The 14914-nt window shown below is 42.9% G+C and overlaps 1 protein-coding gene across 1 annotated transcript in view; it reads left to right on the forward strand.

The window, feature by feature from the left end:
• The window catches only part of LRRIQ1 (leucine rich repeats and IQ motif containing 1), a 210355-nt gene extending 196808 nt beyond the window's left edge, over positions 1-13547 (forward strand). The window contains exons 25-26 of the mRNA XM_088455388.1: positions 5019-5136; positions 12491-13547. Of these exons, the coding sequence (XP_088311514.1) occupies positions 5019-5136; positions 12491-12618 (246 nt within the window). The 3' untranslated portion in view covers positions 12619-13547. The remainder of the gene's footprint in view (positions 1-5018; positions 5137-12490) is intronic.
• The last annotated feature ends 1367 nt before the right edge of the window (positions 13548-14914 follow it).

Consider the following 14914-nt stretch of genomic DNA (forward strand, 5'->3'; position numbering starts at 1 on the left):
GCAGGCATTCGCTATATAGCGAACAAACGATTTTCGGCCGCACTGACTGGTTCGCGCATGCGTATTAAAATCCGTACGCATGCGCAGATGTGCGAACATCAGTCAGAACGAGCGGCCGCTTACGAGCGGCTCTGAATCAGGGCCTAAGTACCATCCTCTATGGAAATCCCAGTGCTGAGCGCTCATTGGCTGAGAGAGGTGAGCCTTCTGCCTCTCAGCCAATGAGTGGTTCCCACCATTAAAGTCAGAGGTGAGAACCGCAAAGGTTACCTTAGGTAACGCGTCAAAGCTGTACCCCGTTTTGTAGACACCGTGATCGCGATTATACATACCTCGACGGTGAATTCCAGATCGAGTGTGGCTATACAGTGGACTCCTTATGCTCTTCTGCTAAAAGGAGTTACAACCCGCTGTGTGTTGCCTGCAGGCCTAAAGTGATCTGAGACAGCACTGATTTTTTCAACAATAAAGATACTCCCCAGTGGGACAGAGGTCCTGAGTACAGGAACCATAATAACCCTCCCTTAATGTGTGGTATACCGTGAGCACTAGTGACTGTGTATCTATCCGCTGTTTTGTCCAACCAAAGTGCTAAAAAGTATCAATATTCCTGTGATTAACAGCGGTGTATATAAACAGTCTGTGGAAACCTGATTAGTATTTATGGTCTAAAGTGGAAAATCTTTTGACTTAATTAAGCACCAGCAATATCTCCACTAAATATAATTATTCTCAGGATGTCCGTGAACAATTATTATTGAACTTTGATTACTCTAAGCTCACTTGGTGTGTATGACGAGCTAAGTATATGCAACAGATAGAGCATTATTGACATTCAGAGGTCCAGTATTGAAACAGTCACTAATTCAAGTTTTTTATTTAACTGTTTTTTTATACATACACAATTATATCTAATAGATGTTCTTAAAAAAAATGTGTAAGTAGAATTTATATTAAATAATATGTGTATTTGACATACAGTAAGTATTTGAGTCCTTACTGATATTTTCTGCCATCTCACAGCTAATGCACTGTGTCTCAGTCCAGACCGGCTCCACTGAGCATGCACGAGATCTCGCAAGTATCGCGAGATCCCGCGTGCGGCCCTGGAGCCAGCAGCCCCCACAGCGCTGTCCCTGCTGTGGGGATATGGCATCGCCAGGCTGTAGTTGTTGATAATACATAGCCCAGGCTATCGGCGCCACTATCTTATAGATAGCAGCGCCGGTAATGACAGGGGCGCATGCCCTGTCACTTGCCAGCCAGACCCTGTCACTTACCGCCCCTTCACTTACCGCTTTGGCGGTTAATACATCTCCCACAGAGAGTCCTTTATTAAAGTATAAATATATTCATTATAGTGTGTTCTTACATAGTGAACCCATGTTTGTTTAAATAGCATTGCCCAGATTCTATCTATCTATCTATCTATCTATCTATCTATCTATCTATCTATCCATCTATCTATCACATACAGATGCCCATCTGGTTAAGTATGTTGGATGTAGTGTGCTTCTTATTTTAAACTTATGCATGTACCAAATAAAGTTTTTTTGTAGACGTTTTATAGTAGTTAGCTTTCCAGGTTTCAAGGATAAGCGTGGTGTCCCATGGGCTCCTCAGTGGTGTGTATCATTAGTACATCAAAAGTTATATCATAATTACTTTATATTTAACCTCAAAGGTAAAGTGGTGTAACCATATGGAACAGAAATACTATAGTATTTTATAGAAAATTAATTTTAATAGAGTTGTTAAAAACATGTATATAACTAAAGGTAATAAAACAGTGTATATAACTAAATTTTATAGTCCATCCTTAAGGTGCCTACACACTAGGCGATATTTTACACGATTTGCTCGATTCCGATGCATCAGAACGACAAATCGTGTAAAATATGTCCAAATCGTGAGTGTCCACTCATGATCACGATGCCGAAGCGCGTGCCCGCTGGTCGTACATCACATCTTCAGATCTTGCCGTGCTGCAAGCTAAATATCTGCCAATCTTGTACACGAAGCACTGGAAAAAGTTAAGAATGCACGATAGATCGTTTGTCACAATGGACACCGAAACTTGTCCAGGACTGCCTGGGACCTGGCGGGGAGAGTTCAAGGGAAATCAGACACGAGATCGCATCGTGACCACATCGCATAGTGGGCCTGATTCAGAGTTGGGAATAGAGAGAGAGATAGCACTTTACTGTGTACCTGGACAAACCATGTTACAATGCAAGAGGTGTAAATACATTTTTTTTTTTTGGCATGTAGGGTAAATGCTGGCTGCTTTTACATGTAGCCCACAAGTACTGCACAGCTTTATTATTGCTCTACAATTTAGATGTCAGTTTGGACACCTCCCTCCCAAATCTAAATCTCTCTGCACATTTTAAATCTGCCCCACCTGCAGTGCAGCATGGTTTCACCAAGATGATCAGATAAGAGAGATATCTCTCTCTATTCCTAAGTCTGAATCAGGCCCTGTGTGTAGGCACCTTAACTCATCCATGAATAAAGCACTTTTGGCTGCTACTATAGGTCCAAACCACTTAGGGGATAACAAAGGAAGTACAGTAATGTTGGATAAAGATAATCATACACGAATAATGGACTGGCACCCCCCTCCCCCCATAATTTCTGAATAATTACACTATACATTAAATAAGTACTTAAAATGATTCCCCAGCTACCCCTCTATGCAGTGCCCCCAGTAGTAGTCCTCCCTATGCAGTGCCCCCAGTAGCAGCCACCCCCCCCATACATTTCTCCCAGTAGTAGTCACCCCTATGCAGTGCCCCAGTAGTAGTTCCCCATATGCAGTGCCCCCAGTAGTAGTCCCCCATATACAGTGCCCCCAGTAGTGGCCACCCCCCCATACAGTGCCCCCAGTAGTAGTCCCCCCATATGCAGTGCCCCCAGTAGTAATGCCCCCTATGCTGCATTGCCCCCAGTAGTAGTCCCCCCTATACAGTACCCCAGTAGTAATCCCCCCTATGCTGCATTGCCCCCAGTAGTAGTCCCCCCAATACAGTGCCCCCAGTAGTAGGTAGTCCCCCCTATACAGTGCCCCCAGTAGTGGCAACCCCCCCCGCATAAAGTGCCCCCAGTAGTGCCCCCCCTATACAGTGCCCTCAGTAGCGGCCACCACCCCCCATAAAGTGCCCCTGTAGCGACCACCAGCTATACAGTGCCCCCTAGTAGCCCTCCCTCCGTGCCAGGCTTACACACACAGAAGAAAAAAAACAACTTACCTGAATCCTCGCTCCTGACGCATCCGCCACTGTCCGCTCCTCCTGGCCTGCTCTGCAGTACACTATGGGAGAGACATCATTATGTCTATCTCAACACCCTCTGCGGAGGGAGCCGGAAGGCGGAGCTCATGAGTGAGCTCCAGCCAGCTCCCTCCATGGATGCAGCAGCCAATGAGAGTCTGTCTGACTCTCATTGGCTGGCTGCTTTAACAAGCACACAGCCACCGCTGGCGGCTGTGTGTTTGTTACTGTGTAGGGCAGAGCGCTCTCACTGCAGTCTGCCCTACACTTATGGGGCCAGGGGGACTAGCTGTGGGTGCAGCAGTGGCTATGGGCCACTGCACCACAGCTCACTGCCACCAATTCCGCCCCTGGGGTAGTCCACCCCTTTTCTGCTGGTGGCACTGCCGGACATCGCCCCCCATTTGGCCGGTGCCTCTGGCAGGGCCGTAGGGAGGGTGGTGTGACCGGTGCCTCCACACAGGGTGGAATCCTCCATTGACACCGGCCACACACTTCCCGGCGCCGGAGGTCTGCAGGAAGAGACCTCTGGGAGTGGTGCGCGGCACACGAAGAACGTTGGCGCAGGATCCCGCACTCCCTCCACCCCCTGGAAGGAAAGGTAAGCGCTCAGGGGAGGAGGAGAGGGAGCGAGAGGGGCGGCAGTGTTGCACAGGGCGCACTGCCGTACAGATACGGCGCTGCATCCTGGCCAATGGGTAGATATGCCCCTGTATAAAAGCACCTAACTAGTGTTTGTATACACTACATTATAGCCTGTGTAACGTGCACAGTATACAACAAGTAATTTGTGTTTGTTTCAGTTGTTGTAATTAAATATTTTAATATTTTTTTCCTGTGGGTTAACATTCAAATATGCAGTTACCTATAACCAAGTATCAGCAATCAGGGCTGCCAAGAGAAATCCTGGGCCCCGCAACAGTACCTTCCCAGTGGGATGGCGGCACAGATTAGTAATGCTGTTTCTCATAAGGGCACAATAAAGGCCTGAAACATGTCTTGTAATGTAGCAATGAGTATATTTCTAATCTGGAGTGCCGCCATCCTACTGTATTGATATATATATACAGACAGTGGTTCTGAGACTCACACACAGGCTCACAGCACAGCAGAGACAGTCAGTGGCCGCGGCGCCCTCAGGGTCTTCCTTTCAGTGCAGCCAGTTCATTCACCCTCTCCCTTGTCAGTTGAGTGCTGCCTCCCTGTGCCACACAAACATGGATGCCCGCACCGCGCCCCACGCTCACCTCTTCTGTCTGTGTAATCCCCTCTGGCCCCGCCCGCCGCTGCCGCACGGAGCCGCGCTGCCTTCTGGTGATGAGAGCCCGCAATGGCGCGGCTGCAGCATGTAAGCAGTGACACACTGTCTGTGTACAATTGACACAGACAGTGTGCGATCATGGCTGTGACAACCATCGCTGTCAGCAGGCACCGGGTGGCGGCAGGGTTTCCCGCTGACAGCGATGGTTGGTTTGAGAAGGGGCTATTAAAAGAAATTAAAAAGTTGAAAAGAAAAACGGCAGTGTGCTTCCAGCGGCCCAGGCCCCCTGCCATGCCCGGGCCCAGGTAATCTGTGCCCGATCCCCCCCCCTCTCGGCGCCCCTGTCAGCAATTACTTTGGAATGATTAAGTGCAACTTTAGTCTTTAAAAGCAATTGTCTGGTTGCTACCTTTGTTGTGCATAGTACATTTCCCCTGATCTGTTTCTTTTAAAAAAGTAGCATTATTTTATGTCACTAACTGTAGAGTGCTATAAGCAAAGAAGATGATGACTTAGAGCTTCTGTCTGTGAAGTCTGGAAGTACCTTAAGTCAGAACAGAGAAAAGAAACTGGAAACAGAGTTAAACTCTGCAGCGTCTTCAAGTAAGTGATCTGTTAAGTGACTATTAAAAATAACATAACTTATCTAGGGATATGTTAAGATGGAAAAGAAAAAAATTAAGTCTTAGGCGCTGGAAAAGATCACAATTGGAAATTTATATACCAGAAGATGTGGTATACAATAAATTATGAGTTTAAAATTCACAGAATAAACTAGAAGAATAACAAAGCTGCAGTTAGAAAAATGGTAGCAAACCAATATATACAGTCAGGTCCATAAATATTGGGACATTGACAGAATTTTCATATTTTGTCCTCTATTCACCACCACAATGGCTTTGAAATGAAACAAACAAGATGTGATTTAACTGCAGACTTTCAGATTTAATTTGAGGGTAATTACATCCAAATCAGGTGAACGGTGTAGGAATTACAACAGTTTCTATATGCGCCTCCCACTTTTTAAGGGGCCAAAAGTAATGGGACAAACTAAACAATCCTAAATCTAACTTTCACTTTTTAATACTTTGTTGCAAATCCTTTGCAGGCAATTACAGCCTGAAGTCTGGAGCGCATAGACATCACCAGGCGTTGGGTTTCATCCCTGGTGATGCTCTGCCAGGCCTCTACTGCAAATGTCTTCAGTTCCTGCTTGTTCTTGGGGCATTTTCCCTTCAGTTTTGTCTTCATCATGTGAAATGCATGCTCAATCGGATTCAGGTCAGGGGATTGACTTGGCCATTGCATAACATTCCACTTTTTAGCCTTAAAAAACTCTTTGGTTGCTTTTGCAGTATGCTTCGGGTCATTGTCCATCTGCACTGTGAAGCGCTGTCCAATGAGTTCTGAAGCATTTGATTGAATATGAGCATATACTTCAGAATTCATTCTGCTGCTTTTGTCAGCAGTCACATCATCAATAAATACAAGGGAACCAGTTCCATTGGCAGCCATACATGCTCATGCCATGACACTACCACCACCATGCTTCACTGATGAGGTGGTATGTTTTGGATCATGAGCAGTTCCTTTCCTTCTCTTCTCTTCCCATCACTCTGGTACAAGTTGATCTTTGTCTCATCTGTCAATAGGATGTTGTTCCAGAACTGTAATGGATTTTTTAGATGTTGTTTGGCAAACTCTAATCTGGTCTTCCTGTTTTTGTGGCTCACCAATGGTTTGCATCTTGTGGTGAACCCTCTATATTCACTCTTGTGAAGTCTTCTCTTGATTGTTGACTTTGACACATATACATCTACCTCCTGGAGAGTGTTCTTGATTTGGCCAACTGTCGTGAAGGGGTTTTTCTTCACCAGAGAAATAATTCTTTTGTCATCCACCACAGTTGTTTTCCGTGGTCTTCCGGGTCTTTTGGTGTTGCTGAGCTCTCCGGTGCGTTCTTTCTTTTTAAGAATGTTCCAAACAGTTGATTTGGCCACACCTAATGTTTTTGCTATCTCTCTGATGGGTTTGTTTTGATTTTTCAGCCTAATGATGGCTTAATATGCCGAACCTTTGGTTTTGAAATGAAACAAACAAGATGTGCTTTAACTGCAGACTTTCAGATTTAATTTGAGGGTAATTACATCCAAATCAGGTGAACGGTGTAGGAATTACAACAGTTTCAATATGTGCCTCCCACTTTTTAAGGGGCCAAAAGTAATGGGACTATCAACTCAAAAGCTATTTCATGGACAGGTGTGGGCTATTCCCTCGTTATTTCATTATCAATTAAGCAGGTAAAAGGTCTGGAGTTGATTCTAGGTGTGACATTTGCATTTGGAATCAGTTGCTGTCAACTCTCCATATGAGATCCAAAGAGCTGTCACTATCAGTGAAGCAAGCCATCATTAGGCTGAAAAATCAAAACAAACCCATCAGAGAGATAGCAAAAACATTAGGTGTGGCCAAATCAACTGTTTGGAACATTCTTAAAAAGAAAGAATGCACCGGAGAGCTCAGCAACACCAAAAGACCCGGAAGACCACGGAAAACAACTGTGGTGGATGACAAAAGAATTATTTCCCTGGTGAAGAAAAACCCCTTCACAACAGTTGGCCAAATCAAGAACACTCTCCAGGAGGTAGATGTATATGTGTCAAAGTCAACAATCAAGAGAAGACTTCACAAGAGTGAATATAGAGGGTTCACCACAAGATGCAAACCATTGGTGAGCCACAAAAACAGGAAGACCAGATTAGAGTTTGCCAAACAACATCTAAAAAAGCCATTACAGTTCTGGAACAACATCCTATGGACAGATGAGACAAAGATCAACTTGTACCAGAGTGATGGGAAGAGAAGAGAAGAAAAGGAACTGCTCATGATCCAAAACATACAACCTCATCAGTGAAGCATGGTGGTGGTAGTGTCATGGCGTGGGCATGTATGGCTGCCAATGGAACTGGTTCCCTTGTATTTATTGATGATGTGACTGCTGACAAAAGCAGCAGAATGAATTCTGAAGTGTTTCGGGCAATATTATATGCTCATATTCAGTCAAATACTTCAGAACTCATTGGATGGCGCTTCACAGTGCAGATGGACAATGACCCAAAGCATACTGCAAAAGCAACCAAAGAGTTTTTTAAGGCTAAAAAGTGGAATGTTATGCAATGGCCAAGTCAATCCCCTGACCTGAATCAGATTGAGCATGCATTTCACTTGATGAAGACAAAACTGAAGGGAAAATGCCCCAAGAACAAGCAGGAACTGAAGACATTGCAGTAAAGGCCTGGCAGAGCATCACCAGGGATGAAACCCAACGTCTGGTGATGTTTATGCGTTCCAGACTTCAGGCTGTAATTGCCTGCAAAGGATTTGCAACAAAGTATTAAAAAGTGAAAGTTTGATTTAGGATTGTTTAGTTTGTCCCATTACTTTTGGCCCCTTAAAAAGTGGGAGGCACATATAGAAACTGTTGTAATTCATACATCGTTCACCTGATTTGGATATAATTACCCTCAAATTAAATCTGAAAGTCTGCAGTTAAATCACATCTTGTTTGTTGCATTTCAAAGCCATTGTGGTGGTGAATAGAGGCCAAAATCTGAAAATTCTGTCAATGTCCCAATATTTATGGACCTGACTGTATATATAGAAAATTAGAAAACAATAACCGCGCTTCTAAATAATTAATAAATTAGCAACATATGAATAATTGAAAAATATTTAATAATTATTAGGAAAATTGACCTGTTATATGTGTACTCTCTAGATACAAATTCTAAAACATATATACTGTATATTAAACTATATCAATGAAACTTGTTAAAAACAAACAAAAAAAATATATAATTTATAATAATATAATAATAAAGTCCTTTGTTTTTTCAGATCTATTAGAACATGTAGCCGCGCCCGGCTAAAATAAATGCTTTGTTCTTTCAAGTGACTTTATATAATTGGACGAATTAATCAGCACAGATTGTTGTCAAAATCTCCAAAAATGTGCTGTTAGATGTCATCTATTCACAGATTGTTAATGCGCATATATAATTAGTCTCTGAATTAATATAGAGCGCAAATGGAAATGTTCCAATGTATAACACTTGTAGGGATATCAATTTATGCACAACAAATAATCTGAACCGCAACACTGTAAAACATGAGCAAGTAATCACTCACCCAATGGATATATATCCAGATTTTAATGAAGGTGCAGATAGTTGGTAAGCACCAACAGCGCTGAGTTCCGGACCTGTCAGCAGCGATATACAAGCGGTGGCCGCCGTGTCTCTATCTCCGTAATAGCTGCACACTGATCCCGGTCTGTGTGTCCCAGTGCAGAAGGTATGAGACAAAAGTAATTAGCTGCGGTGCAGTGCTAATTAGCTGCAGCGATATGTGTTCACAGACATATCACTTGTACACACTGGCCGATGAGCACAAGATATATTCGCCTATCAATTGATCTGTCAATGTATCTGCCAGGGTACCAAGCATTAATGGTTATTTCGGACAACAAGATGGATATAGAGGAGCTTACTCAGAGTAGGGAGCAAGGCAAAAAGTAACTTTGCAACTGTAGGTGGAGCACATTTAAAATATGCACAGAGATTCACAGATGTGTCCTCACTTGTCTTTGCTGCAGTCACGCCAAACAGCCCCTCTTGGCATGCCTGGACCTGTTTAGGCTTCTTTTTTGCTTATTTTTTGCCAAAAGTGCATCTAAGTCACAATGTGATGTGACTAGGACGCATCAAGAGACTGTGCTAATTAATTTGATGTGACACTTGTATATCTGTGTGCGACTTAGTTTCTCAATCAGCATGCGAAGTGCTACAGTGTAGCAGCCACAGTTTTTTTCCACACCAAGTTCTGTTTGCAATCTCAGTCGCACACAAATATAAAAGTGTCACATATCAAATTAATCAGCACAGTCTCCTGGTGCGTCCTAGTCACAGCATAGTTGCTTGGGAACCGACAGCTCATTCACGCCAGGCATATCGCGCTGCATGGTGTATTGAGGCTAGGTGAGCAAGGACACAGCTGTAGATGTGAGACGGGCATGTCCTAAGTCAAATCTAAATTGCAGCATAAAAGTGAAATCATTCAGCATTGGTGGGCTTCATGCTAAAACAATACATTTATTTACACCCTTTGCATTGCAACATGGTTTCTCCAGGAGCACAGTTACTTGTTTTTTTTGGTTTGCTCCCAATTTAGAATCAACTCTAGAGTTCGTACCTGGTTGCTCCTGTTGAAGGGTTGGGCATGAAATCCCGGCAGTTGGGATGCCTGCTGTCAAAATATCGACAGCCATAACCCTCCCTTCTTGCACACGAACCCCCCTTCCTTGGTGCCTAAACCTAACCATTCCCCCTTAGTGCCTAATCCCCCCAGGGGTGCCTAACACTGATGCCCCCCCATTTTTTTTATGTCGTATGTCCCCTGTATTTTGGCAAGCAGGACTGCTTTGATTAGCCTGGTGTGGTTGTGCTTAATACAAGGGACCCCTATGTCGTTTGTCCCCTGTATTTATTACAACCAGCACTGGGGCTCCAAAGCCCGATGCTGGTTGTGCTATGGGGGCACGTCCTTTTTTCTTTTTTATATTACACATTAATTTTTTAATAGATGCATGGATGTATCTCACTGATACGTTGATGCATCTGTGTCTTATTAATTTGATTTTCTTGGGTGCATGCCCAGCACCAGTGAGTCCCTCTGTCGCCCGCTGATGTTTCTGTGCACGGCAATGTTGCTGCCACTGCCCCACACACCTGTATCCTGCCCCCGCAGCCGAATCTCCCTTTGCTCCCCCAAAACATCTCCTGTGTGCTGTCCGCTCCTCCACCCATGCTAGTGTATCTATTTGTTGTCCTTCTGCCCTGCAGGTGGCCCGGTTTGCTCGTCAAAACCCTGATGGTAATAAATTTTAAAAAAGCAATGAAATTCCATAGACAAACAACCTTATGGTTTCACATGTCCCAATAAGGCTTCTTAGACATGATCTGAAATTTCACAAAACCTACTGAATTTTGTGCCACTCAAACTAATAAAAGCAATGAAATTCTGATCATTAAGGCAGATATGGTATGCCATCACACCCTGTGGTTAACTGCAGATTCAGCACTCTCACAGAGTGAGAATGCTGTCACTCACAAAATAGTGGAACTGCTAATTCACAAAATTGTGTGCTCATTGGAATACACACATGCAGTCTGTGCAACTGAAGTCTGAGCAGAAGATAGAGCTGCACAGATGGGATAAGAGTGGAGTGGATTGGGAAGAGACAGAGCAGGTGTGGATGGGGACATATAATCGTGGAGAGGGGGGGATTAAGCAGCACTGATGGGAAGGAGCCAAGGTGATGCAGATTGGAGAAAAACAGTGGTGCGGATGGGGGGACAAAGTGATACAGATGCGTGGAAAACAGTAGTGCGTATGCAGGTGAGGCAGAGTGGCACAGTTTGGGAGAACAGAGCAACGTGGATGGGGGTACACAGTGGCATGGATGGGCAAAGACAGATTGGTACGGATGAAGGAATACAGATTAGCACAATGGGAGAATACACATCAGTAGAGATTGGGAAATACAGATTGGTGCAGATAGGGGGGAAGAAAGATTGCCACTGTTGGGCAGAGTAGTGCAGATGGAGAAATAAAGAGTGGCACAGATGAGGGGAAGACAAAGTGGTGTGACTAGGGGGAAGGTGGTGGTGCAGATGGAAGGAAACAGAGTGCCATGAATGGGGAAAGACAGATTGGTGCGGATGAGGGAATAAAGAACTAGCACAGTTAGAAGACCACACAGCTGCAGGGATTAGGGAAGTTATAGCAGCATGGAGGTGAAGATAGTGTATATGCATAGACAAAGTATAATAGTTTTAGAAATTAGGGAGCTGAATGTGTATTCTGAATGAGATGGATGTATGGAGTGAGAAGGATGTTGGATCCCAGTGGGATTGTTGTGGTGAATGAATGGGAAGATTGTGGGCACTGAGTGGGATGTGTGTGCCACATAACTGCGTAGACTGCATGTGTGTATTCCAATGAGCACACAATTCTGTGAATTAGCAGCTCCACGACTTTGAGAGTGACAGCAATCTCACTTTGTGAGAGTGCTGAATCTGCAGTTAACCACAGGATGTGATGGCTTACCATATCTGTATTGTGCAAGGAACACGTCCATTAAGACATCAGCCTTAATGATCGGAATGTCATTGCTTTTTTTAGTTTGAGTGGCACAAATTTAGTAGGTTTTGTGAATTTTCAGATGATGTCTAAGAAGCCTTAATGGGATATGTGAAACCATAAGGTTATTTGTATATGGCAAATATATATATATATATATATATATATATATATACATATATATATATATACGGTGTCAATTTTTTACACATGAAAACTATCAGCAACCAACATACCCTTATTTCGTAGAGAGCATGAGTTTGAGGTTTTCCTAAAATTGGTGATGAATAAAAACTTGTTAATGTTTAGTTATTCTGTAAAAGAAAAAATATATTATCAACATTATAGCCACTTTTGTTATATTTTTGTGCTTTTTTTATTTTTAAGCACTAGTTAATTAAAAATACATACAGACGTCTCCGACATAAGTTGCTTTTTGTTGGTTACATTGTTTTTTCTTTTTTTTAGGTTAGAGCTATGTGTTGTCTTAGGGTTTCTGTAACATTACTGCCAATTTCAGCACCTAGAAATTGAATTGCATATTTTTTAATGAGTCCGGACAGGAAAAACAGGATCTAACAAATAACATTTGATATTGTGTTCCCTACATTTTACCTCCAAAATGTGTTTTTAAAAACGTTTTGTAACCCTGACGCTGTAATATTGGACTGTGCTATAACCTGGAACAGATTAACCTTTTTAGTCAATAATGACTATTTAAATAGTTTAATATATTTGTCCATTTTCCTACTTTTAGACAGAAATGCATTCTCTCCAGTGAAAAATAATTCAGGACCTCAGCGAAAGGAACGCATCTCATTTCGAGACAATCCAGTTCAACTCAGTGGTGGTTGGGGAGGAGGAAAAAAGAAGGGAAAGCAGTAGAACAATTCTAACTCTATTGGAAGTTAAAATGCAAAACCTGTCATCTTTTATTACATTTCCTTTTTTCTGAAGTTCATGGTTTTAATCTTTTGTGGATAAAAGTGAGCCAGATTTAATTTTATATATAGCTTTATCTAACAATGGAGGTGGCACTCCTTTAATATGATTATACTTGCCGGGGTGCTCACAAGCATGACAAGCATTTAGAGAACCAAGAAAGCAACAGCACTCTGGGAACTTCAGAAGAAATGTGTGTGACTCAAAGTCTGTGAAGGTCGTTGCTTTCTTGGTTCTCTCTCTCTCTCTCTCTCTCTCTCTCTCTCTCTCTCTCTCTGTATGTATTGCTCTCTTTCTCTCTCTGTATATATTGCTGTCCTGAGGAAGGGGATATGGTCCCTGAAACATCGACCACATAATAAACACCCACACATTTGGTTCATTGTTTGGAAGTCTGAGTGTCGCCTCGTGTTTTACTGGAGTATATTTGGGGGTGCATACCCCAAAGGAGGGCACCAGAGCAAGCTGTAGATGGATGATGAGCTGGAGTTCCGGAGCAAACATTGGGATATATATATTTCTAAAACTGTAAAAATTTTATTGAAAAATTGTATAAAACTTCAAAATGTTTATGTATGAAATATTATGAAAACTCTGAGTAGTGATTTATTTATGCATATTTGTTACTGTATAATGCTGCATTTTGCTTTGTTGACTCAGTCATCATACTATTTTTCACATCAGTTTCCTATATTGTCCTCCTCTCTATAATGTACTTTTGTTTGTTTTGTTTATATTACAGGAGTTTGAGAATTATTTAGTTTCTTCTACAGTTGATAGATCTATGAATGCAAAATGTATTAATGTATACAAAATATTTTTTCGAGTTGAATGGAGAGACAACTTTATGATACTTTGGGGTTTGAACTCTAGGGAGCATCTTTTAATTAAATAGGTTTGACTTAAAATGGAGCTTGAGCATCATTTGAGAAGTACATAAAAATGAATGTTTCCATTTCAAATATCAATATATACAGTGTATGTTCCTTGAAAGATGGACCATTTTAGGATTATAGAACACCGGCTTATTGCATACTTTACAAATATATGATATGTGTAATTTATAATGGAATGGGATCGAAATATAGACGGCTTAATAGCTGCTGGTTCTAATCCCGACAGTGAGAGACTGACGGATTAAGATCCCGACGGGCGCCTGTAAGTATACTAACCCTCTCCTCTCTCCCTCTAACCCTCCCTTAGGAGTGCCTAACCCTAACCCCTCCCCTGGTGCCTAACCCTAACTTCCCCCCTGGGGTGCCTAAACCTAACCCCGCCCTCCCCGCACCCTAAACCTAAGTCTCCCCGGAGGGGTGCCTAACCCTAACCTCCCCCCCTAGTACCTAACCCTAACCCCCCTTTTCCCTAGCCTAACCCTAACCTTCCCCGGGGGGGTGCCTAACTCTAAGTCCCCCCGGGGGTCCCTAAACCTAAGCCCCCCCAACCCCTGGCTAAGTGCATACATACCCGGCAGGAGGACGATCGGTCTGGCGTTCTGGCGTCAGGATTAACATCGGCGTCGGTATTTCAACGCCTATGTTACATCCCTTGCCGGGATGACACTGTCGGGATTGAGACCGGTGGTTATGTGGCCGCCGGTCTCATAACTACATCCCCTTATAACAGTGTTGTAAGTGATTGAAAAATTTTATATTTTATATTTGTATGAACAACAATGTTATATGCTAGAGCAGTGATAGGCAACCTGACACACTTCAGGGGCTTTATAAGCTGCCCTCTATCCTTCCAAAGGACCACCCATTGCCCTTCATCTAACTAATAAACTAAAACTATACATTTCACCAAAGAGGTACCTATCTGTAATACAGTAACACGTCATGGGACATTTTATCATTACAAACTGTAACAAGCAAATCTGACAGTTAGCAGGAAGATAAAGCTGAGGATCTATGCTGCCCAGCAATGTTCTAGACTCACAACTGAGGAATTTATATTTCTACGGTGATTCAAGTTTATTTTGCCCACAGTGTTTCATTCATAGCCATCATTTTAGTCTTCTCATTTGTATAGCATGTACTGGGATTCATCCATAGCTGCAATCTCCACACTATACTAGACGGTTAGTTGAAATAATCAAGTCCTGTAAAGGGAGTAGCCCACGTGACCAGCAGCACTATACAGATTAGTGGCAGCACCGCCTTTGCCCACCACTTACACCAATGTCCCTGTGTGCCCTGTGCACAGACTGCTATGTAGCCTATCCTATTCAAGTGAACGT

Source organism: Taudactylus pleione, unplaced genomic scaffold, assembly GCF_031769625.1.
Source record: "Taudactylus pleione unplaced genomic scaffold, aTauple2 ptg000040l, whole genome shotgun sequence".
NCBI classification, from domain to species: Eukaryota; Metazoa; Chordata; class Amphibia; order Anura; family Myobatrachidae; genus Taudactylus; species Taudactylus pleione.